Source organism: Pieris napi, chromosome 23 (genome assembly GCF_905475465.1).
Source record: "Pieris napi chromosome 23, ilPieNapi1.2, whole genome shotgun sequence".
In the NCBI taxonomy this organism is placed as follows: domain Eukaryota; kingdom Metazoa; phylum Arthropoda; class Insecta; order Lepidoptera; family Pieridae; genus Pieris; species Pieris napi.
The window spans coordinates 2,532,155-2,557,600 of record NC_062256.1 but is presented as its reverse complement, the minus strand read 5'-3'; the positions used below and the strand labels follow the sequence as shown (position 1 = coordinate 2,557,600).

At 35.2% G+C, this 25,446-nt stretch overlaps 5 protein-coding genes and 1 long non-coding RNA gene across 9 annotated transcripts in view; 1 reads left to right on the top strand and 5 right to left on the bottom strand.

Annotated features, from left to right (window-relative positions):
* Positions 1 to 1,538: 1,538 nt before the first annotated feature.
* LOC125061533 (cell wall protein IFF6-like) lies at positions 1,539 to 4,584 on the bottom strand. The gene is made up of 4 exons (XM_047667008.1): positions 4,383 to 4,584; positions 3,245 to 3,272; positions 1,881 to 2,231; positions 1,539 to 1,561 (listed from the first exon to the last, which is right to left on the bottom strand). Exons 1-4 carry the CDS (start codon positions 4,413 to 4,415, stop codon positions 1,539 to 1,541), a joined length of 435 nt encoding a protein of 144 aa, XP_047522964.1. The 5' UTR covers positions 4,416 to 4,584.
* A 3,425-nt stretch (positions 4,585 to 8,009) lies between these two features.
* LOC125061532 (protein TsetseEP-like) lies at positions 8,010 to 9,801 on the top strand. Its single transcript, XM_047667007.1, has 2 exons — positions 8,010 to 8,015; positions 8,920 to 9,801. Exons 1-2 carry the CDS (start codon positions 8,010 to 8,012, stop codon positions 9,799 to 9,801), a joined length of 888 nt encoding a protein of 295 aa, XP_047522963.1.
* Positions 9,802 to 9,822: 21 nt separating this feature from the next.
* Positions 9,823 to 12,147, bottom strand: LOC125061530 (cysteine-rich and transmembrane domain-containing protein WIH2-like). The gene is made up of 4 exons (XM_047667006.1): positions 12,015 to 12,147; positions 11,608 to 11,635; positions 10,000 to 10,249; positions 9,823 to 9,835 (listed from the first exon to the last, which is right to left on the bottom strand). The coding sequence occupies exons 1-4, from the start codon at positions 12,054 to 12,056 to the stop codon at positions 9,823 to 9,825; spliced, it is 333 nt and encodes a 110-aa protein (XP_047522962.1). The 5' UTR covers positions 12,057 to 12,147.
* Positions 12,148 to 16,997: 4,850 nt separating this feature from the next.
* Positions 16,998 to 18,280, bottom strand: LOC125061529 (putative per-hexamer repeat protein 5; the record flags this gene model as incomplete). Its single annotated transcript, XM_047667005.1, has 1 exon — positions 16,998 to 18,280. A coding segment is annotated over one exon (972 nt), but the record flags the coding sequence as incomplete, so codon positions are not given.
* A 29-nt stretch (positions 18,281 to 18,309) lies between these two features.
* Positions 18,310 to 20,093, bottom strand: LOC125061130. The gene is made up of 3 exons (XR_007118984.1): positions 19,937 to 20,093; positions 19,255 to 19,282; positions 18,310 to 18,365 (listed from the first exon to the last, which is right to left on the bottom strand). It is a non-coding gene; the product is annotated as an uncharacterized LOC125061130 (long non-coding RNA).
* Positions 20,094 to 22,332: 2,239 nt separating this feature from the next.
* The window catches only part of LOC125061117 (cell wall protein IFF6-like), a 73,475-nt gene continuing 70,361 nt past the window's right edge, over positions 22,333 to 25,446 (bottom strand). For 2 of the 4 annotated variants that reach the window (XM_047666353.1, XM_047666351.1), the window contains exon 3: positions 22,333 to 23,051. In XM_047666353.1, the coding sequence (XP_047522309.1) occupies positions 22,492 to 23,051 (560 nt within the window). In that variant the 3' untranslated portion in view covers positions 22,333 to 22,491. Of the gene's footprint in view, positions 23,052 to 24,697; positions 24,726 to 25,446 lie in introns of all 4 variants that reach the window. The other 2 variants (XM_047666352.1, XM_047666349.1) reach the window with 2 other exon arrangements.

Below are 25,446 nucleotides of genomic sequence, written 5' to 3'. Positions count from 1 at the left end.
AGTAGAAGCGCAATGGAATATTCACTACGGGCATAAGATTAGCTTTTTCAAACAACGAGTCCGTAGAAGCTACCTACTTTCTTAGCTATAAGCTCAGCTGACAAGGTTTTTATATCGGTTCTTAGGGAAAAATGTTAACATTTAACAATATTATTGACATCAAGTGGCCACGTAGAATTAAAATGCCTTTTTAAAAAATTTTTATTAGTATAGTAGTTACAATATTAATAAAGATTTTTTTGTTATATAAGTCTTTATCTTGCAATCAGTCAGCTAGACTATGAGCAGATGTGTTGAGAGCTGTTAGGCGTTCAAAGCAAAATCTCCATCGAGACTGCTCCTCTCTTTCAACCGTGTCTATCAAGACTTAGGATTTGTCGCCTTTTAAGCCTATTTATTAGGTTCGGTATGGTTAGTTTAGTAGTTACAATAGAATAAATAAGAAAACCGCTCTCTAAGAATGATATACACAGACTGACTAATGTCACTAGGAACGTAATTGATGATGCAGATGATGAGTTAGAATTATGGCCAACATTCTAGGGATGTAACATCTCCCCATTTTAGATAGAGCCTTTGGTGAGAAATTCAAAGAATTAATGAATTTAAAAATTGTTTTTAGTTCTAGTTCAGCCATGGCGAGTGTTGCGGCAGTTTTTCTCGTGACGCGAGGGGTGCTAACAGGTGATTTGTCTTTAACTTCGTTTGTACCTTGCTCGAGTTCGAGAATTTCAATCGTGATTTTGCCTTCTTAAAGTTAATTTCGCGATGTAGTAATTGTGCAATTTATAAACGACAGACATACAGACAGAAATATTATGTATTCATTCATTATGGATATTAACAATGACTGAACCTTAACTTATAGATAAATAATTTTATATATAAATAATGATCAACGACTTACTGAATTACTGCGTAGGCGATTGATAACAAGGAGACGACATGCTCCTTGAAGATTAGCGACGATTTATTTCTTTCTTGATGTTTAATTTGATATTCTGTCTGACTGTTGTTTATTATGACTCATTGTTATTGCGTAGTATTATTATTTATTTAACATAATTTATTTTTAAAGTTAATTGTTTTTGCTATGTTAATGTACATTTAATTTTATGATTTGAAGAAATTTTTCTTCTTTGTAGTCTTTATTACTGAAGGACGGACGTCCCCGACTCCTCCTGCCATCACGTCTCCATATCTTTACCACTTTGTCGAGACGATGGTTCTCTCCTGACATGTCCAAAGTTGCTAAACACCTGTTTATAAATCATTGTAGAGAAGTTGCAGTAATAGTTCATGTTTAAGAATATAAAATTGTTATATTTCCTTACAGTCGACAGTAGTATATATAATAATTTTATATGTACATTTGAATATGTTGTATGTTTTAATTTTTACATAAATAAAAAAAAATATTAAAAAATTAATATGATCAAATACTTCAATCACAAACCCTTTCCAATAGCTATGATGCTATTCACGATTTTGTTGAAAATAAAAAAAAAATATTCAAAAAAAATTTATTTATTTATGATTCAGGGGATGACTGGTTCGATAACTGGAATTTGAAAGCGTTATACGGATCTATGGATAGAAATCGTACGAAAATTTTGTCTATCTAAAAGAGCCAGAGCTAGTTCCTCCTGTGCTGGTTCCGGAGCATGAGCCTTAGCCTGCTCCTGAGCATGATCCTGGGCGCTTGCCTGATCCTGAGCCTGAGCATGATGATGTGCCTGAGCATGATTTTGAACCTGAGCCTGAATCTGAGCCTGAGCATGATGATTTGCCTGAGCATGATTCAGAGCCTGAGCCTGATCCTGAGCCTGAGCATGACCCTGTCCCTGAGCATGATCCTGGGCCTGTGCCTGAGTTCATACCTGAGCATGATCCTGTGCCTTTGCATGATCCTAAGCCTAAGCCTGATCCTGCGCCTGAGCATGATCCTGGGCCTAAGCATGATCGTGAGTCTGAGCGTGATTCTGAACCAGAGCCAGCTCTAGTTTCTAATGTGTTTCCACTAGCTGAAGCGGAGCCAGAGCCAAATCCAGATCCGTAGTTGTAACTATAGCCAAGGTAGAACGGGGGAGTTCTAGGTGTATTCCCGGGGTAGAAGTTGTGTGGATACCCTTGATATGCTAATGGAGTGTCAGTTGATGCTGCTGCGGGAGGGTATGAAGTTGGAGGTACGTCTGGTGGTGGATTATTATAATTCTGAGGAATTGGTGCACCTGAAAAAAGAAACACGTAACTTTATTTGCTAATACGATAAAAATATTTTTTTACAGGTTTCAAAAACGATCCAAAATGGATCGGCGATCCCGCGATCCGCGATCCAAGATGGTGATACGTGGAGCGTGGATCGTACTAGGCCGATCCAACAGCAATCCTTTGCGATCCTGACTGGCTGCTCCATCACGATCCTGCCGATCCATACTGAATCAGATGAACTTTGTCTGCAGATCAATTTGACTTTTGTTCATCACAAATAGTAGGCAAACTACCGACTAGTTTAAGCACGCGGTGTGGAGCTCGCGCTCTCCGCCGCGCGCATGGATCGTGCGCGACACGTCCACACCGCCTGCACATTTGGATCGCACTCATGCTCGATCGCGTACGGTGTGGACGCGGCTAAACTCTTGTTAACGTTTAAAATCGAAAAATTCATATTAACACGTCGGCTATCAATGTTCTGGTAAGTATTTATTATTATTATATTAAAAAACTTAAGTGGAAAGGCTGGCCCAAGCAGGTTAGTAAGAAAGGGAAAAGGAAGACAGGGCAGGGCGCCTTCTTGTGCTGACGAGCTTAAAGAAGTTGGAGGGGAAGATTGGGAGAAAAATGCACAAGATAGAGAGAGATGGAGCCAGTTGGAGGAGGCCTATACTCTAAAAGACGTCCTTGAAAAAAATATAATTATTGTTGTATAAAATTTTAGTGTATCTTTTGTAAATATGGATTCATGTTTCAAAGAATAAATAAGGCTTAATTATTATTATTATATTCGTACAGACTACCTCATCGAAGCTTCGCTTCAAAGTTCCCGCTAAGTCTCGACTAGTACTAAGCCTTATGAATATTGTATAAAGCTCTCAGCGATAGACGATTGTTGTCCAAGCATTTTATATTACATAATATTTAAAATTATATTTACTTAAAAATACTGTAAAAGCTTGTTGTAAGTAATACTAATAGTCTATGTATTGCAATGTGAATTTTTACTTGACTTATTAATTTTATTTACCTTGCGGAACAGCATGAGCATGCAGTATCTGAAATAAATAACAATAATAATTGTAAAAAAAATTCACAATAGCATCGAAGTACAACATTGCTATGTTTAATGCCTAGAAAAACTATATCGTTTTCACAGTAAAGACAAAAAGTTTGATCAGCTTGCCTTATTATCAAAGAATTTTTATATTTCAATTATCTTCTAAAAGTCTCTAAAAGAAAATATTGCCAACGCGATTATGCAATGGCCAATATCCAGTAACAAAATATCAACAATATCCCAAAAAGTGTGGGACCATGAGGCCAGTGCAAGAACTATTTTATGATATGAGTGTTGCTTAGAGGTAAAGAATGCGTTTGGATTATCCATAATACATCTTATTCGATTACCAGGAGAACAATAAGCATTGATTTGAAAGGCACAGAACAGATAAAACAGGGAAACAGATAAATGGATCAGCGCGAATACTTTGAAACAAGCAAGCCTGATTATTTCTTTTTTAGCCACATAAATCGTTAGAATTAAACTTATGTATTGACTTAGTTTTTATAATTTTAAAATTCTTAAACTCAAAGTATCGGAATTTATGACGCCTAATATTAAATTAAAAAAGGATACAATGTCAGGAAGGCTAACTACTGTAAAATAAATGAATATTTTAACGGCATAGACTGGAATGATTCACTTAGAGGTGACACCATCGACACAATTGTTTAGAAATTTTACTCAATCCTCCACCGAGCAACTGAGCAGTATGTGCCTAAAACCATCTTTTTTGCTTCTAACAAATATCCAGTCTGGTATTCTAAGTCGCTCATACAATTTTGACGACTCATTGGTCTAGTGGTTAGTACCCCTGACTGCGAATCCATGGGTCCCGGATTCGATCCCCGGCTGAGACGAACATCGATGTGATGAGCATTTGGTGTTGTGCTTAGGTCTTGGGTGTTTAAATATGTATTTATATGTATATCTATCTATAATAATATGTATGTATATCCGTTGCCTAGTATCCATAACACAAGCTTCACCAGCTTAGCATGGGACTAGGTCAATTCGTGTGAATTGTCTTTAATTATGCAAAAAATACATAAGTTTCACGTTTATAAATATTATGAGATCGATTAATAAATATAAAATAACTTACGCTTAAAACGAAGAGCGCGAAAGTGGAAATCATTTTGGCCGTAGTATCTGTTAAAGATTGCAACCCAAACTGATTTGATCACAATTATGTCGAGCTTTTATACGGATTTTGAGACAGAACAAACAAAAGAAATTTTAATATGCAATAAATTATCAACTACTGATTGAATGCTAAGTTTGCCTTCCATTAGTCAAAACGTACTTATAAGTGTTGTTCCTGACTTTATTGGGTATCTTATCTCCAGCGAATAGAAATCTGTACATTATACCAAACCGAGTTGTTGTTATATTTGTCAAAAATTTTTGATTGACTTACTATAAATATATAAAAAATAATTGCTGTTCATTTGTCACGCTAAAACTCTCGAATGGCTGGACCGATTTGGTTATTTATGGTCTATAAATACTCGTGAGGTTTAAACAGTGGGAATCATAAATAATAAGTAAATAAGAGTAGCCTTCCGAAATTGGTGTTTCATAGCAATAGTATCAGGTCCGATCACCTTGTTCGACTCGTAATTTATAAGTTGAATTAAGTATCGACACAAATATATGTACCTATGTAGGTGATATGAAGTTCACTGGGTCATCTGGTTAAACAATAAAAAAATTGGTCTGTATATTTTGTAAAATCGTTGTTAAGAAAAATTGGATAACAACTCTTCTGTTTCTTTTGGATCCTTACTGGACATTTTGACATAATATAAAAAGTATATATAGATAAACGAATTATTATTAAAAAAAAGGTAAAAAGTTAAGTCGACATCACAGGAGACCGAGGAGCTGGCAGCTAATTCGGACAAAGAATTAGTCTAGCTATTGAAAGGGGGAACGCTGCTAGTATCTTTGGAACCTTTCCTAAAGGGACTCCTTTTAATAATAAATTTTAGTAATTATTTTGAAGGTTACTTAATGTTTTTTATTATATTCATTAATGTTAGCTGTAGGAGTACTTTTTAAACGTTATAATATACATTAGGTTATATTAATTAACATTATTTTGAAATAATTTAAAGAAAGTTTTATTTTAAAAGTAATTTAACAAAAATTGCGCTAAGACGTTATGTGTCCGTAAATGTATGAATATGCGTGTGTGCCAACCAAATTTTTACGCGTTTTGTGAGTTTATATCTAGATAGACACACTAATTTTATAATATTAATTTTTTTATTGTTGGTTTAATTGTCTTCTCAAATAATAAACAAAATTTCAATTAAGGTAGACCAATTTGTTTGTACACTGGCCGAGTTGCTTGTTATATTGTTAGTTATAAGATTTAGGTATATAAATACATATATTTAATGTGTTTCATGTAGGATAATCGGTGTGGGAATTATTGTGTCTTTCTATCGCATTAGTAGTTAAGTAACTGTTAAGATAGAATAATGATGTGGAAATAAGTAAATAAAATTTAAAGTTAATTGTTTAAGAAATTTCTTCTTTATAGTCTTCATTACTGAAGGACGTGCCTGTTTTGAAAAGCCCTAACCGATACGTCGACTTGCTGTCTCCATACCGATCTATCCTCAGCTTGTCTCAGGGCATTAGAGATGTTGAGACCTGAATCACCGACTCCTTCCGCCATCACGTCTCCAAACCATTGCCACTTTGTCGAGACTGTGGTTTTCTCCTGGCAATATGGCCAAAGTAGCTAAGCGCCCGTTTGTAAATCACAGTTGACAGTCTTGTGGTGATCTTTAGTTGGTTGAGAATATACTTATTAGTTCTTTATGCAGTCCATGGTATATGCAACATTCTTCTTCAAGGCTACATCTCGATTGGCTTTATTTCGGTGCGGAAAAAGTTTATTTAGTAGAAGAATAGTTCATGTTTATGAGTATAAAATTGAATTTTAATTTTAGAAAATTTTAATTTTCTTGTAGATTTATAAAAATCAGCTTCATGGCCATGGGATAGTGTCGGCGATGGAAACACATTAAATATTTTCATTGTTTTTGTAAAAAAGATTTACAACATACAACATATTCTAAATGTACCCTTCCCATAACCTTCAATATCACATTTCAAAGTTGCCTTAAAGTGGTCGGTAATACCTGTATACCCTAACTTAAATAAAAGGACAAATAAAAAGTGATTTAAATTTTTTAGATTTGCTTAAGTGTGGATGCACTTGTGTGCGTGTATATGTCACCGTAAAATTGTAAACACCGTTAGATTGTAATCTATCTCGCGAGATTGTAAACTGTCGAAAGATTGTGAATCTCAACGAACTGCTTACAATTTAACGTATTATTATTCGGTAGTTATATGAAATTGTTGGGAAGTATAATTAATCTGTAATTGACCAAAGAAATTTGAATGATAACTAAGTGTAGTACAATCTACCGAATAATGTATTGTGTAAATATAAACAATAAACCTTAAACTGAAAACCTTAATTATAATTATAACAATAACCTAATTATACTAAAAACAATATAGGGTAAATGGGGGCAAGATGAAAAATTTGGTAATCGTCGTCCTGGTTTTTTAGTTAAATCTTTAAGTGATTTAATCTTACCCCGTGTACTGTAATTTTAATTACAAGATAGGTACGACAGTTTCATAGGAATCTACCCCAGAGAATATTCAGCTTTGCGATTCTGTAACTCACTTATCGAACTCACACAGCGGTTTTCGCATCGGCGGTCGCTCTCAAATCAGTCGTGAAGCAGTCATTTTATGATTTGGCATTCTGATAAACAATAAACTACAAGCTCCCACCTTTTCAGTAAGTTTTTTTTTTTTTATATAATAGGGGGGCAAACGGGCAGGAGGCTCATCTGATGTTATGTGATACCGCCCATGGACACTCACAATGCCAGAAGGCTCGCAAGTGCGTTGCCGGCCTTTCAAGAATTGGTACGCTCTTTTGTTGAAGGACCCTAAGTCGAATTGGTTCGGAAATACTTCTGTGGGCAGCTGGTTTCACATAGTGGTGGTGCGCCGCAAAAACTGCATTAGAAAACGCTCTGTTGTGGAAAATAAAAGAAAAATTATCTATTAATTATTTCACGTAAAAGAGAGAGCTATGTTTTTAAAGTCAAGCTTTTCTCGCAACTCCCATAAAATGTATTAATTTATTTACTAATACTTATTATTACCTATATATTGTTATTTTAACCCAAGATCCTTTAGGAAGGTTATATTGACCAGTGTTGGCCTAGTGGCTCCAGCGTGCGACTCTCATCCCTGAGGTCGTAGGTTTGATCCCGGCTGCGCACCAATGGACTTTCTTTCTATGTGCACATTTGACATTCGTTCGAACGGTGAAGGGAAATATCGTGACGAAACCGGCATGCTTTGACCCAAAAACTCTACAGCGTCAGGCACAGAAGGCTGATCGCCTACTTGCCTATCGGATTGACAAATGATCAGGAAACAGATACAGAAAGCTGAGGCCCAGACCTGAAAAGGTTGTAGCGCCACTGATTTATTTATTTTATTTTTTATTATCCAGTATATGTACGTAAGTACCAATTGCAATATGGTCTCTTGATTTTGAAAAATTCTGTTCAAAAGTCAATATTCAAAACTCATTTATTCATGTAGGTAAAACAACGTACACTTATGAACGTCAAAAAAGATTACGACTAATTTGAGCGCGACCGCCGCTGCGAAAACCACTATGAGAGTTCGTGAGTTACAAAATCGCAAGGCTGCTTCAATATTTATTCTAAACTATTATATTGAGGTTAAGGAGCGCTACAAACCAATAATGAAAGATCGTTTCAGCTCCACACAAGATACTTCAATAAGGCGTTCCACAGAGAGGCTCACTATGTCCTTCCTTTCTTTAAATTTTAATTTTTTAGTAAGCAATATTAATAAGCCTACTTATTGCATTTCCTCTTCAGAACGAACTACCAATCTGATGATTGTTGTAGTCGCTATTCAAAGATTAGCAACCTCGCCTAGGCGGTAGGAAAAGTTTTCAAAGCGATATCTCGGGGCGGTTTTTTAAACATTTCCAATTACTAGGTAAATATTTGTTATTTTGATACAGCTTCTGACTTCCATCGTCAAAATTTGTAATTATCACGAGAGTTACGGCTTTACCTTAGCAATGATTTGTCTAATTATTTTAATTGTCTTTGATATTACTTTTACAACGTAACTCTATATTTACGGGAAGACGTAGACTTTGTTCTGTGTGAAAACAATGCTAAGAAATTTAGAACGATTTAGAAATTTAGAATTTAAAAATAAAAACAACACTCTTGCTTTATTCATTTATTAATATTTTTGGTTCCATCAAAGATTGATTTTAAAAAGCTTGCTTACTTGTTAATATCAGTTTAGTAAAATCTAAATTGATTGCGAGTGACTGCTGGCAAGTTACTGAACTGAAGCAAATGCACAGTTTTCCTTTTGATTGCGGATAAGGACGAATAAGACGATTCCGGGGATGACTGGTTCGATAACTGGAATTTGAAAGCGTTATACGGATCTATAGATAGAAATCGTACAAAAATTTAGTCTATCTAAACGAGCCACAACTAGTTCCTCTTGAGCTGGTTCCTGAGCATGAGCCTTAGCCTGATCCTGAGCCTGATCCCGATCCTGAGCCTGAACCAGAGCCTGAGCCTGAGCCAGAGCCCGATCCTGAGCCTGATCCTGAACCTGAGCCTGAGCCTGAGCCTGAGCCTGAGCCCGATCCTGAGCCTGACCCTGAGCCTGATCCTGAGCCAGAGCCAGAGCTAGTTTGTAATGTATTTCCACCAGAGGTAGTGCCAGAGCGTGATCCTGAGCCTGAGCCTGATCCTGATCCTGATCCTGAGCCTGAGCCTGAGCCTGAGCCTGAGCCTGAGCCTGAGCCTGAGCCTGAGCCCGATCCTGAGCCTGACCCTGAGCCTGATCCTGAGCCAGAGCCAGAGATAGTTTGTAATGTATTTCCACCAGAGGTAGTGCCAGAGCGTGATCCTGAGCCTGAGCCTGATCCTGATCCTGATCCTGATCCTGATCCTGATCCTGATCCTGATCCTGATCCTGATCCTGAGCCTGAGCCTGAGCCTGAGCCTGAGCCTGAGCCCGATCCTGAGCCTGACCCTGAGCCTGATCCTGAGCCAGAGCCAGAGCTAGTTTGTAATGTATTCCCACCAGAGGTAGTGCCAGAGCGTGATCCTGAGCCTGAGCCTGATCCTGATCCTGAGCCTGATCCTGAGCCTGATCCTGAGCCTGAGCCCGATCCTGATCCTGAGCCTGAGCCTGATCCTGAGCCTGATCCTGAGCCAGAGCCAGAGCTAGTTTGTAATGTATTTCCACCAGAGGTAGTACCAGAGCGTGATCCTGATACTGAGCCTGAGCCTGAGCCTGAGCCTGAGCCTGAGCCTGAGCCTGAGCCTGAGCCTGAGCCTGAGCCTGAGCCTGAGCCTGAGCCTGAGCCTGATCCTGAGCCTGAGCCAGAGCTAGTTTCATAGTTGTAACTATTAGATCCACTTTTAGGCTCTACGCCTAGAGTGTAAGGGTTTCCAGACGCATTTTCAGCGTTGGTTGTTGCCTGAGCTGTATTTATTGGTATTTGAACATTTGGAACAATGGGCAAGGGTAAGGGTAGTTGAGAAATACTACTGACTGGAGTCAATGGTGGCAGTGGCTTTTCTATTGGAACACTTAACTTAACAATTATAGGTATTGGTTGAGTTAAGGGGACTATTGGGACGGGATTGTTAGGAACCAGATGAACCGGGTAGTTGGAATTTTTGAAGCCAGGGTAGAACGGGGGACTTCTAGGTGTATTGACGGGGTAGAAGTTGGGTGGATACCCTTGGTATGGAAATGGTGTGTCAGCTGGTGCTGCTGCAGGATGGTATGAAGTTGGAGGTACGTCCGGGGGTGGATTATAATAATTCTCAGGAATTGGTACACCTGAAAAAAGAAACACCTAACTGAATTCGTTAATACGATAAACAATATTTTCTTACAGGTTTCAAACTCCTGTTAACGTTTAAAATCGAATAATTCATATTAACACGACGCCTATCAATGTTATGGCAAGTAAGTATTTATTATTATTTTATTAAAAAACTTAAGTAGAAAGGCCGTCCCAGACAATATAATAAGAAAGGGAAAAGAAAGAGAGGTTCGTGGGCTGCCGAGCTTACAGAAGTTGGAGCGGACGATTGGGAGAAAAATTCTATACCTACTCTAAAAGAGGTCCTTGAAAAAATAAAATTATTTTTGTATAAAATTTTAGTGTATCTTTCGTAAATATGGATTCATGTTTCAAAGAATAAATTAGGCTTAATTGTTATTATTATATTCGTACAGACTACCTCATCCACACCCAATGAAGTTTAAATTTCTGGTATTTCAGTTTTCATGTTGTATATTTTTTCCATATTTGATAGAAATACTATGCTTTAATATTTTATTGTCTAGAAATACTAAATAGAATAATACTTAAATATTAGTTATGTTTCATAATTTTTTATATTATTTTAGTGTTTTATTCTATTTTTAGAGCCATTTAGCCTGTCTCTAACCAAGTGCCAAGCTGTAAATCTCAGCTATCGCCTCATCGTGTTGATGAAGCCACATCGGAGCGCATCTTCCTCGTCAAGGGACTGCTAAACGATAGTGTATATTTGTGTGAGGATGCTTGTGTGCGTAGATTAGTTGAACTCTGGTGTATTCTCGTCTCTTATGTACGGGATTCGAAGTTCGCTATTTTTTTCGTTAGTTCGTTCGAAGTCTTGACTATTATATTTACTATATTTACTAAGGCCTAATTAATATTGTATAAAGCTCTCAGCGATAGACGATTGTTGTCCAAGCATTTTATATTATATATTAAGAATTATTTTTCTTAAAAATACTCTTAAAACTTGTTACAAGCAATACTAATAGTCTCTAAATATTTCAATGTGCATTTTTACTTGACGATAAAACAAAATTGACAAGAAAATATTAATTATATCTCTCGTAACGCTATTTAGCATATAAAATATTTTTATGTGAAATTTTAGAACATTTTTTAAATCGTCACTGTAAAAAATATTGAAGTTGCCTATGACATTACTTATGGGTTAATGTCTGATACTCTGGTAAATATATCAAATAAATTAAAATATCACTGGTTTTAGACGCCAATCGTTGATTGCTGAGGCGGGTAATTGACAATTGACATACCTGATACATTGAAATAATTGTATTATTTAATTTAAATAATTAAATTGTTTCCTAACTATGGTAAAAATTATTGAAAACACTAAAATTTTATTTACCTTGAGGAGCAGCATGAGCATGCAGAATCTGAAATAAATAAAAATAATAATCGTAAAAATTTTCACAATAATGCTATAGCATCGAAGTACAACATTGCTAGGTTTGATTCCTAGAAAAACTATATCTTTTTCACAGTAAAGACAAAAGGTTGATCAGCTTGCCATATAATCAAAGAATATTTCCTATAATATTTCAATTATCTTCTAAAAGACTTTGAACAAAAATATTGCCAATGCGACTATGCAATGGCCAATATCCAGTAACAAAATATCAACAATAGACATAACCGGTAATGTAGTTCTAGCTAGCTATATTTTGAAGTATTATATTATACCCATTATTAAAAAATATATCGGTCACGTTTATAAATATTACGAGATGAATTAATAAATATTAAATAACTTACGCTTAAAACGAAGAGCGCGAAAATGGAAATCATTTTAGCCATAGGACCGTAGTATCCGTTAAAGACCGTAACCCAAACTGATTTGATAACAATTATGTCGAGCTTTTATACGGATTTTGAGACAGAACAAACAAAAGAAATTTTAATACGCAATAAATTATCAATTACTGATATAATCAATTAAGACTAAGTGTGTACTTATGTGTTGTTCCTGACTTTTTTGGGTATCTTATCTCCAGGGAATACAAATCTGTCCATTATATCAAACCGAGTTGTTGTTATATTTGTCTACCTTATTGATTCACTGATCTTTATATAAATTAATTTTTGTTCGTTTTTTCGCTAAAACTTGAGAATGGCTGGACCGATTTGGCCAATTATGTTCTTTAAAATATTCGTGGAAGTACAGGAAAGGTTTAAACAAATAAGTAAAGAAGAGTAGCCTTCCGAAATTGGTGTTCCATAGCTGTAGTATCAGGTCCGATCTCATTGTTGTAATTTAAAAATGTTGAATTAAGTATCGACACAAATATATGTTGGTGATACGAAGTTCACCGGGTCTTCAGCCCTGCGATTCACTTGTAAGTCACTTTTCGAACTCACACAGTGGTTTTCGCATTTTATAATTTGGCATTCTGAAAAGGGAGCTTGTAGTTTATTGTTTATCAGAATGCCAAATCATACAATGACTGCTTCACGACTGATTTGAGAGCGATCGCCGATGCGAAAACCGCTGTGTGAGTTCGAAAAGTGAGTTACAGAATCGCAGGGCCGGTTAAACAAAAACTGGGTACCTATGTATATTTTCGTCTGTTTCTTTTGGAGCCTTACTGGACATTTTTAATTTATATAAAAAGTATACGGGGCGTCCCAAAGTTATGGGACATGAAAGAAAAGTACCTTAAATATCGTAGATAGGGTATTTTACTGAAAGAAGACTTTATGTTATTTTTAAAGTTAGTAAATCTACATCCAAACATTTTTGTAAATTACGTGCCTCGTCTGGGAGTCCAACCGATTTAAATGTAAAAAAAAACACCACTACTTTTATGATGCCAATCGAAATGGCCAAAATCTAATAACTCTTTTTAAGTACTACCACAATATTTTTAAAAGAAAGGAACAAATGTAAAATGCTTGAGTCAAATTTCAAGAAAGTTATTTATTGCCGACCACGAAGTATGAAAAGTAGAGATATTATCATTCCATAGATAGCATCGTAAATAAGTACCCTCTTCATAAAATACTTTGAAGCATAGTTTTCCTTATTATAAGTGGACGGGTAGATAAAATGATAAAACTTAGTATTTCAATACGTCCTCTGTCTAGACAGAAAGCAAATTTAAAACAATAATAATGTTGTTGTTAAATTTAAAAATGTTATATTTTATGAGTTTGAATACCGTTTTAAGATATTTTAAAAAGAAGACAATTTTTAAAATGTTGTTCTTAAATTTGAAAATAGAACAGTCTATGCAAGCGTTTGCTTTTTGGATATTTATCTGTTTAGTCTTAATTCACTTGCACACGTGTTATTGTGTTAATTTATTGGCATATTAAGTAATTTTTGATGTAATTGAAGCATATATTTTGAACGATGCATATATCTCTCGAAGTTTGCGGTGGTATAGCGTAAAATATCCTGACAGACAAACACCGTCTCGTACGGTTTTGAAAAGGCTTGTGAATTATTTGAAAACTCTGGGACGTTTCGATAAACGCTCAAGAAAATCATACGATCAACGACGAAGAACATGATATTTTAATTAACTTTTCGGTTTTTCAGAAAACATCGGTGAGAGAAGAAGAAAATGAAATTGGAGTTTCAAAAAGTAAAATACACCGTGTGTTAAAAAAACACGGTTTCAAGAGTTATGTTGTTGGACGATTGGTTTAAAAATTACTTCCGGGCGAAAGAGGAAAAAAGAAAGGAGAAAAAAAAGTCTGTCTTGATATCCAGGCACGCTTGCTCGAAGATCCAAATTTTATGGATAATATTATTTGGACAGACGAATCTAACTTTAGCAATAACGGCCACAATAATCGTATTTGATCTATAGCAATACCCCGAGTCACTGAAACGAATAACCAAGAGCGTTTTTCACTCAACTGTTGGTGTGGAATTTAAAAAAAAACGGGTTTTCTTAATCCATTTTTACCAAGGAACCTTGAACACAGATAAGAAATACTTAAAATTGTAAGAGATGAGATAAAAAATCTTTCCGCGGCGGAGCAAGAAAAGTTAATTTTCCAATAAGATGGAGGCTCATAATAGTCGGATAGCAGCTGATTTTCCATATGAATGTTTTCCTACTTGGATTAGAACGAATGGACCGTATATGGCCGGCCAGATCCCCGGACCTTACACCATTAGATTTCTTCTTTTGGGGATACGTGTAAGATATGCTACACAAAAAGCTATACGAGAACTTTGTCGAGACTGTGGTTATCTCTTGGCAATATGGCCAAAGTAGCTAAGCACCCGTTTATAAATCATAGTTGACAGTCTTGTGGTGATCTTTAGTTGGTTGAGAAAAGAAGTAGTAGGTCAAGTTAATGAATATAAAATTGTTTTATTTCCTTCATAAAAATCGTGAATGTGGGGTGTGATGGAAGCATTTGATCATATTAATTTTTTTTATTGTTTTTTATTATTTTTGTAAAAATAAAACATATAATATATGTATTGTACATATGAAACAACAAGTAACACATCTACCTTCAATATCACATTTCAAAGTTGCCCTAAAGTGATCGGTAATACCATTATGTACCTTCCATAAATAAAAGGACCAAAAAAAAGTGAATCCAAAATTTAGATATGTTTTTAAGTGTGCGTGACATGTTTGGGTGTGGATGCACGTGTGTGCGTGTATACAGTACACGTATATTTTGCGTATGAAGCGCTGGATTATTATACATTGTCTAACCATAGTATTATAACATACACCGCTAGATCGCATACGGATACATTTTTGACGAGCCTGAAAGGTCGCCATGATACCTACATTTAGTTACGATATTTTGACGTCCGTTGTATTTTTCTACAATGCCATTTGCATAGAATAGAAATCACATGAATTAATGTTCCAGTGTCAATGCCTCAAAAATTCTTGGTCAAAAACAAGTTGCTTAGTTTGATAAAGTGTAGAAAGAAAAGAAAAGTAAAGAAAGTTAATTTATCTATCAATTCAATTGTTCGAATTGATTTTGATTTTAGCAATTAATGTTGAGTTTTTATTTAAATTATTGACTCCAAGTAAAAATAACGCCTGCGTGTTTGAACACCATGAACTTCAAACGTTTTAATTGCTACTGCATAATATGTTAGGTCTGCAAAGTACTTTAAGAGTCATGTGGTAAGGGTAAGCATTCGGTAATGCCAAAACGTAAAATGACTGCTTTACGACTGATTAGGGCGCGACCGCCGATGCGAAAACCGCTGTGTGAGTTTGAAAAGTGAGTTACAGAATCGTAGGGCAGATCTGTTGTGTCTGGGCAAGCCACATTTACTTCATTTAATTGGAGTCAGCAGCGCCGCCAAAACTAAATTAATAAACATTCAAGTATTGTAAAATAAAATTATCTAAATACTGTTCCAGTAACTTTATCTTGCACCTACCATAAATATATATTTTTTTTAAATTAAAAAATTTTCTTCACACTTCTCCAACGTCTAACTTTCTCCAAACCGCCACGTGTGACTCATAGAAGTATGCGTCGAACAATTTATCTTGCATTACCTAAAATACTATACGAAGTACGGCAAAAAAATGTTTACCTACAAAGGCGCACAGCTATAATTATTTACCTACAAATATAAAGAATATTACTTCTATCAATTCATTCAAATTCAAGTGAATATGTTAGACAAAATTACTTTAAACTTCATTTCTTATTATTTACTTTTAATTCATTTTTCTTTGGTTACTTTTAATTTTATTGCATGTACGGCTATCTTTGTGTTGTGATTATTTTAAGAACGACTACAATGTTATTAATCTAAACTCTCAAGTATTATTCTCATGTAAATGACACTTTTTGTCTTTTTGAGAAATAAAGTCTTTAAACCTTATCAACATAGATATCGATAAAAAAACATAGATTACTAAACTTTCTTGAACGTAGTGCTTTAAAGTGTAGCTATTAATAGGTAGTTCTTTTGCTACATTAGTTTCATTAACAATAAAATATACTTTTGTCTTTTTAAAGTTTATAAATATAACCATCGTACTATTCCTTTAGTAAAAATAAATAATGTCAGTACAAATTTATATTTTAAACAAATCTTTTCCCGCCTCAATGATTACACCCTCCACCCCTTTGGACTTCCCTCTGATTCAAGAAATTACTTTAAATTTGTGGACAGCGACATCTAGTAGTAAGTAGCAAGTGATATTGATTATGACATCACTTTCAAACGCTGATTTGTATTAATGCTACCTAGCGTATATTAAAGATTTACGAAGATTATTTTGTGCACAATGTTAGTAATACCCGTTTACCTAATTTTACTTTCCTGAAATAGATCGCAACAACCATAAAAACTAAGTTTTAGTTTAGATTGTAATTCTATCAAATAATTATTAAATTAATGCGACAGCTTCAAAACAAATAAGTATCAAAAGCATGTTGTAGTCGCTATTCAAAGATTAGAAACCTTGCCTAGGCGTCATGCGGTAGGAAAAATTGTCAAAGCGATATCTCGGGGCGGTTCTCAAATAATTTCCAATTACTAGGTAAATATTTGTTGTTTTGATACAGCATCTGACAGCCACCGTCTAAATTTGTAATTATCACGAGAGTTACGGCTTTTCCTTAGCAATGATTTGTCTATTTACTTTAATAGTCTTTGATATTACTTTTACAACGTTATTCTATATTTACGGGAAAACGTAGAGCATCTGTGTGAAAACAATGGTAAAAAATAAGTGATTTAGACACTTGGGTTGTAACCAAGTGCAGTAAAATAAAAACAACACACTTGCTTTATTCATTTATTAATATTTCTGGTTTTATACATCAATTTCTAAAATGCTTGCTTATTTATTAATATCGGTTTAGTAAAATCTAAATTGATTGACTGCTGGCATCGCTAAGTGGTTACTGAAGCAAATGCACAGTTTTCCCTTTGATTGTGGGTAAGGTACAATTCCGGGGATGACTGGTTCGATAACTAGAATTTGAAAGCGTTATACGGATCTATAGATAGTAATCGTACAAAATTTAGTAAAAGTAAAGTATCTAAAAGAGCTAGAGCTAGTTCCTCTTGTGCTGGTTCCTGAGCATGAGCCTTAGCCTGGTGCTGAGCATGATCCTGGCTCTGAGCATGATCCTGGGCGTTTACCTGATCCTGCGCCTGAGCATGATGATGTGCCTGAGCATGATCTTGAGCCTGAGCCTGATCTTGCGCCTGAGCATGATGATGTGCCTGAGCATGATTCAGAGCCTGAGCCTGATCCTGAGCCTGAGCATGATCCTGTCACTGGGCATGATCCTGGGCCTGGGCCTGAATTTATGCCTGAGCATGATCCTGTGCCTCTGCATGATCCTGTGCCTGGGCCTGATCCTGCGCCTGAGCATGATCCTGGGCCTGAGCATGATCTTAGGCCTGGGCCTGAGTTTATGCCTGAACATGATCCTGTGCCTCTGCATGATCCTGTGCCTGAGCCTGATCCTGCACCTGAACATGATCCTGGGCCGGAGCATGATCCTGGGCCTCTGCCTGAGCCTTTGCCTGAACATGATCCTGGGCCTAAGCATGATCGTGAGCCTGAGCGTGATCCTGAACCAGAGTCAGAGCTAGTTCCTAACGTGTTTCCACTAGCTGAAGCGGAGCCAGAGTCATATCCAGATCCGTAGTTGTAACTATAACTGATAGTTTCAACAACATCATTTTTAGGCGCTCTGTGCCTAAAAATGCGCCTGGTAACGCTTATGCCATAAGCGTTTTCAGACGAATTACCAGTGTCGGTTGTTGTCTGACCTGTATGTATTGGTATTAGAACATTTGGTACAATGGGTTGAGGTAAGGGTGGCAGTTGGCTTGCTATTGGAATACTTTGAGTTACAGGTAATTGAACTGAAACAGGTAGTACTGGTTGATTTAAGGGGACTATTGGGACGGTATCGTTAGGAATCGGATGAACAGGGTAGTTGGTATTTTTGATGCCAGGGTAAAACGGGGGAGTTCTAGGTGTATACCCGGGGTAGAAGTTGGGTGGATACCCTTGGTATACAAAAGGTGTGTCAGCTGGTGCTGCTGAAGGAACCCTCCTTCAGCAGCACCAGCTGCAGAAGTTGGAGGTACGTCCGGTGGTGGATTATAATAATTCTGAGGAATTGGTGCACCTGAAAAAAGAAACACGTAACTGAATTCGCTAATACGATTTACAAAAAAAAATTAAAGGTTTCAAATTCCTGTTAACGTTTAAAATCGAAAAATTCATATTAACACCTATCAATGTTCTGGCAAGTAAGTATTTATTGTTATTTTATTAAAAAAACTTAAGTGGAAAATCCAAACAGGATAATAAGAAAGGGACAAGAAAGAAAGGTCGCCTTCTTGGCCTGACGAGCTTAAAGAGGTTGGTGGGGACGATTGGGAGAAAAATGCTCAAGATAGAGAGAGATGGAGCCAGTAAGAAGGCCTACACTCTTAAAGAGGTCCTTGAAAAAATATAATTATTTTTGTATAAAGTATTAGTGTATCTTGTGTAAATATGGATTCATGTTTTAAAGAATAAATGAGGCTATATTATTATTATAATATTCGTACAGACTACTTCATACACACCTAATAAAGTTTAAATTTGTGGTATTTCAGTTTTCATGTTGTATATTTTTCCATATTTCATAGAAATTAGTAGTAATAGTAGTATTGCAATATGATTTTTTACTTGACGATAAACAAAAATTTACAAGAGTGTATTAAAATAATATCTCTCTTAACGCTATTTAGCATATAAAATATTTTATGTAAAATTTTAGGACATTTTTTTAATTTGTCGTTGTAAAAAATATTTGAGTTGCCTATGATATAACTTATGAGTTAATGTATGATACTCTGGTAAGTATATCAAATAAATTAAAATATTTTCAATATCACTGGTTATAGACATCAGTCGTTGATCGCAGAGGCGGATAATTGATAATTGACAAACATTAAAAAAAAATTAAATAATTTAATTATTTAATTTAAAAATAAAATTATTTAAAAACACGATTCCATGTTATTTACCTTGATGAGCAGCATGCGCATGCAATATCTGAAATAAATAAGAATAATAATTGTAAATTTTTTCACCATAATACTATAGCATCGAAGTACAACATTGCTAGGTTTGATTCCTAGAAAAACTATATCTTTTTCACAGTAAAGACAGCTTGCTATATACACAAAGAATTCCTATATTTCAATTATCTTTTAAAAGACTTTGAACAAAAATATTGCCAACGCGACTATGCAATAGCCAATATTCAGTAACAAAATATCAACAATATCCCAAAATGTGTGGGGTCATGGGGCCAGTGAAAGAACATTATGGTATGGGTGGTGCATAGAGCTAAAGCATGCATTTGGATTATCCATATAACATCTTATTCGATTACCAGGAAAACAATATGTATTGATTTAGAAGGCACAAAACAGATAAAACAGGGAAACAAATAAATGCCCGAATACTTTGAAACAATTTAAATTTATTCGTCAAAGCAAGTCTGATTATTTTTTTAGCTACATTTATGCTATTATTATTATATTTCGCTAGAATTAAACTCATCTATTAACTTTATATATTGCTTAATTTATTTATAATTCTTAATTCTAAAATAACACTCGAAAATTGCATAACAAGTTCCCTAAAAGCTCCATAAATTTAAGAAACATTACGAGATGAATTAATAAATATAAAATAACTTACGCTTAAAACGAAGAGCGCGAAAGTGGAAATCATTTTGGTCATAGGACCGTTGTATACGTTAAAGACCGTAACCCAAACTGATTTGATCACAATTATGTCGAGCTTTTATTCGGATTTTGAGACAGAACAAACAAAATAAATTTTAATATGCAATAAATTATTAATTACTGACATTATCAATTAAGGCTAAGTAAGACTTCCGTTAGTCAAAACGTACTTACGTGTTGTTCCTGACTTTTTTGGGTATCTTATCTGCAGGGAATATAATTCTGTACATTATATCAAACCGAATTGTTGTTATATTTGTCTAATTCATTGATTTACTCATTTATATATTTAAAATTTAATTGTTGTTCGTTTGTTTCTCTTTAACTCGATATGGCTATTTATGGTCTATAAACATTCGTGGAAGTACAGGGAAGGTGTTAACAGTGGGAATTATAAATATGTATTAAGTAAATAAGAAAGCCTTCCGAAATTGGTGTCTCATAATTGTCATCAAGTATCAGGTCCGATCTCTTTGTTTTAATTTAAAAAGGTTGAATCAATTATCGACACAAATATATGTAGGTGATATAAAGTTTACCGGGTCATCTAGTTAAACAATAAAAAAATTGATCTGTATATTTTGTAAAATCGTTGTTAAGAAAAATTGGATAACAATTCTTGGATTATGAATGAAAAAAAAAGGCTGAAAATAATTATTGTGAGGAGCTGTCAAAAGAAAATTTCGAGTTATATTTAGAATCTGCTCTGTGTGCTGATGCTGTCCTTAAATATTATAAATTCTTTTATGATTTCTGGATGCATTCCCAAGTCTTGGAATACTCAATCTATTATCCCCATTTTAAAAGACAATAAACCAGCCGATGAACCTTCTTCTTACAGACCTATTGTCCTTTCTTCTGTTTTAATAGAATCGGCAGAACACCTAGTAAAATCCGTTTAGAATGGTTTTTCGTGAATAATAATGTTTTAGCAACGTCCCAATTCAGTTTTAGGAAATGTAGAAGCGCAATGTATAGCTTAGGAATATTCACTACGGGCATAAGATTAGCTTTTTCAAACAACGAGTCCGTAGAAGCTACTTTCTTAGCTATAAGCTCAGCTTATGACAAGGTCTTTATATCGGTTCTTAGAGAAAAAATGTTAACATTTAACTATATTGTTGACATCAAGTGGCCACGTAGAATTAAAATGCCTTAAAAAGAAAAGGATTTTATTAGTATAGTAGTTACAATAGAATAAATAAGAAAACCGCTCTCTAAGAATGATATACACAGACTGACTAATGTCACTAGGAACGTAATTGATGATGCAGATGATGAGTAAGAATTATGGCCAACATTCTAGGGATGTAACATCTCCCCTTTTTAGATAGAGGCTTTGGTGAGAAATTCAAAGACTTAATGAATTTAAAAATTGTATTTAGTTCTAATTCAGCCATGGAAAGTGTTGCGGCAGTTTTTCTCGTGACGCTAACAGGTGATTTGTCTTTAACTTCGTTTGTACCTTGCTCGAGTTCGAGAATTTCAATCGTGATTTTGCCTTCTTAAAGTTAATTTCGCGATGTAGTAATTGTGCAATTTATAAACGACAGACATACAGACAGAAATATTATGTATTAATTCATTATGGATATTAACAATGACTGAACCTTAACTTATAGATAAAGAATTTTATATATAAATAATGATCAACGACTTACTGAATTACTGCGTAGGCGATTGATAACAAGGAGACGACATGCTCCTTGAAGATTAGCGACGATTTATTTCTTTCTTGATGTTTAATTTGATATTCTGTCTGACTGTTGTTTATTATGACTCATTGTTATTGCGTAGTATTATTATTTATTTAACATAATTTATTTTTAAAGTTAATTGTTTTTGCTATGTTAATGTACATTTAATTTTATGATTTGAAGAAATTTTTCTTCTTTGTAGTCTTTATTACTGAAGGACGGACGTCTCCGACTCTTCCTGCCATCACGTCTCCATATCTTTACCACTTTGTCGAGACTATGGTTCTCCAGGCATGTCTAAAGTTGCTAAGCACCTGTTTATAAATTATTGTTGATAGTCTTGTGGTGATCTTTAGTTGGTTGAGAGAAGTTGCAGTAATAGTTCATGTTTAAGAATATAAAATTGTTATATTTTCTTACAGTCGACAGTAGTACCTATATATAATAATTAAGGGCAACTTTGAAATGTGATTTTGAAGGTGTATGTGTTATTTGTTTATTTTTATATGTACATTTGAATATGTTGTATGTTTTAATTTTTACATAAATAAAAAAAATAATAAAAAATTAATATGATCAAATACTTCAATCACCAACCCTTTCCAATAGCTATGATGCTATTCACGATTTTGTTGAAAATAAAAAAAAATACTCAAAAAAAAATAATTTATTTATGATTCAGAGGATGACTGGTTCGATAACTGGAATTTGAAAGCGTTATACGGATCTATGGATAGAAATCGTACGAAAATTTTGTCTATCTAAAAGAGCCAGAGCTAGTTCCTCCTGTGCTGGTTCCGGAGCATGAGCCTTAGCCTGCTCCTGAGCATGATCCTGCCTCTGAGCATGATCCTGGGCGTTTGCCTGACCCTGAGCCTGAGCATGATGATGTGCCTGAGCATGATCTTGAACCTGAGCCTGATCCGGAGCCTGAGCATGATGATTTGCCTGAGCATGATTCATGGCCTGAGCCTGATCCTGGGCCTGAGCATGACCCTGTCCCTGAGCAAGATCCTGGGCCTGTGCCTGAGTTCATACCTGAGCATGATCCTGTGCCTTTGCATGATCCTAAGCCTAAGCCTGATCCTGCGCCTGAGCATGATCCTGGGCCTAAGCATGATCGTGATTCTGAACCAGAGCCAGATCTAGTTTCTAACGTGTTTCCACTAGCTGAAGCGGAGTCAGAGCCAGATCCGTAGTTATAACTATAGCCAAGGTAGAACGGGGGAGTTCTAGGTGTATTCCCGGGGTAGAAGTTGTGTGGATACCCTTGGTATGCTAATGGTGTGTCAGCTGGTGCTGCTGCAGGAGGGTATGAAGTTGGAGGTACGTCTGGTGGTGGATTATAATAATTCTGAGGAATTGGTGCACCTGAAAAAAGAAACACGTAACTCTATTTGCTTATACGATAAAAAACTTTTTTTTGCAGGTTTCAAAAGCCGCATCCACACCGAACGATCCAAAATGGATCGGCGATCCCGCGATCGAAGATCGTGATGCGTGGAGCGTGGATCGTACTAGGCCGATCCAACAGCAATCTTTTGCGATCCTGACTGGCTGCTCCATCACGATCCTGCCTCGCCATCCATAATGAATCAGATGAACTTTGTCTGCAGATCAATTTGACTTTTGTTCATCACAAATAGTAGGCAAACTAGTCGGTAGTTTGCTTACTATTTGTGTAATTTCATTAGGATCCCATAAACATTTATTCTCCCTATAACGGGATTATAAACGAATAATTGCGTGCGGCACGTCCACACCGCCTGCATATTTGGATCGCGCTCATGCCGCGCGCAATCGGTTCGCGATGGATCGTTCGGTGTGGACGCGGCTGAACTCCTGTTAACGTTTAAAATAAAAAAAAACATATTAACACGACGGCTATCAATGTTCTGGCAAGTAATTATTTATTATTTTTATATTAAAAAACTTAAGTGGAAAGGCCGGCCCAAACAGGATAATAAGAAAGGGACAAGAAAGACAGGTCAAGGCGCCTTCTTGGGCTGACGAGCTTAAAGAAGTTGGTGGGATACGATTAGGAGAAAAATGCACAAGATAGAGAGAGATGGAGCCAGTTGGAGGAGGCCTATACTCTAAAAGAGGTCCTTGAAAAAATTACAATTATTTTTGTATAAAATTTTAGCGTATCTTTTGTAAATATGGATTCATGTTTCAAAGAATTAATGTGGCTTAATTATTATTATATTCGTACAGACTACCTTATCGAAGTTTCGCTTCGAAATTCGCGCTAAGTCTCGACTATTAATTTATTAATCTAAGGCCCAATGAATATTGTATAAAGCTCTCAGCGATAGACGATTGTTGTTCAAGCATTTTATATTACATATTTAGAATTATATTTACTTGAAATACTGTAAAAGCTTGTTGTAAGTAATACTAATAGTCTCTAGATATTGCAATGTGAATTTTTACTTGACGATAGACGAAAATTAACAAGAAAGTATTAATTATATCTATTTTAACGCTATTTAGCATATAAAATATTTTTATGTAAAATTTAAGTACCTAGATTTTTTTAACTGTCATTTAAAAAAATATTTGAGTAGCCAATGACTTAACTTATGGGTTAGTGTCTGATACTCTGGTAAGTATATCAAATAAATTTAAATATTTAAAATATCACTAGTTACCGACTGACTGGTCTACATCAATCGTTGATCGCTCAGGCGGATAATTGACAATTGACATAAAATAAAATAAAAAATATGTTTATTATGGAACATAAGATACATGTATCACTTATTCCACGTCATTAAATTTGAATTTGTAGGCATCCCTACTCATCTGCAAAGAAGACAGAGGGTGTAGGCCGAGAGAAAAAGCCGGCGTAAAAAACTCTCGGTACTCCTTTAAAATAGCAAATCATCAAACAACACTTATTTTAAAACAAATATCGCAAATTAAATTGAACCTACCATACCTGGTACATTGAAATAATTGAACTATTTAATTTAAATAATTGAATTGTTACCTATCTCTCTAATTTTATTTACCTTGCGGAACGGCATGAGCACGCAGTATCTGAAATAAATAACAATAATAATTGTAAAATTTTTCACAATAATACTATAGCATCGAAGTACAACATTAATCCTTTTCACAGTAAAGACAAAAAGTTTGATCAGCTTGCCTTATAAACAAAGAATTCTTATATGGCCAATATCCAGTAACAAAATATCAACAATATCCAAAAATGTGTAGGGCCAGTGAAATAACTATTTTATGATATGGGTGTTGCTTAGAGGTCTTTACCTGCGTTTGGATTATCCATATAACATCTTATTCGATTACCAGGAAAACAATAAGTATTGATTTGAAAGGCACAGAATAGATAAAACAGGGAAACAGATAAATGCATCGGCGCGAATACTTTGAAACAAGCAAGCCTGATAATTTCTTTTTAGCCACATAAATCGTCAGAATTAAACTTATCTATTGACTTAGTTTTTATATAATTCCGAAAATTACAAAACAAAATCCTTAGAAGATATTTTTAAGCCAATGTGGGACGGGATTGCTTGGCTCCATAAATTTAAGATTGAAGTAATATTATGTATAAGGTATTAAAAAAAGTTATTGAAGTGAAACTTCTGTAGGCGCATGAGGGTAATTTTTTTACGAATGAAACGCAATAATAATAATATTAGCGTCACGAAGATGTGCAGTGTTTTTATCGAAGAAGAGGGGGAGAGCGATTGAGACCGATTGAGAGAGAGTGAGAAAGGGCGAACGTAGCATGAAA

Bases quoted from the DNA above. Each gene is read 5' to 3' on its own strand.
- LOC125061533 (XM_047667008.1), bottom strand. From the start codon at position 4,415: ATGATTTCCACTTTCGCGCTCTTCGTTTTAAGC. The intron at 3,273-4,382 runs GTAAGTTATTTT...TATTTATTTCAG, and splicing joins TCGCGCTCTTCGTTTTAAGC to ATACTGCATGCTCATGCTGT. The intron at 2,232-3,244 runs GTAAATAAAATT...TTCTTTTTTCAG, and splicing joins TGCTCATGCTGTTCCGCAAG to GTGCACCAATTCCTCAGAAT.
- LOC125061530 (XM_047667006.1), bottom strand. From the start codon at position 12,056: ATGGCTAAAATGATTTCCATTTTCGCGCTCTTCGTTTTAAGC. The intron at 11,636-12,014 runs GTAAGTTATTTA...TATTTATTTCAG, and splicing joins TCGCGCTCTTCGTTTTAAGC to ATTCTGCATGCTCATGCTGC. The intron at 10,250-11,607 runs GTAAATAAAATT...TTCTTTTTTCAG, and splicing joins TGCTCATGCTGCTCCTCAAG to GTGTACCAATTCCTGAGAAT.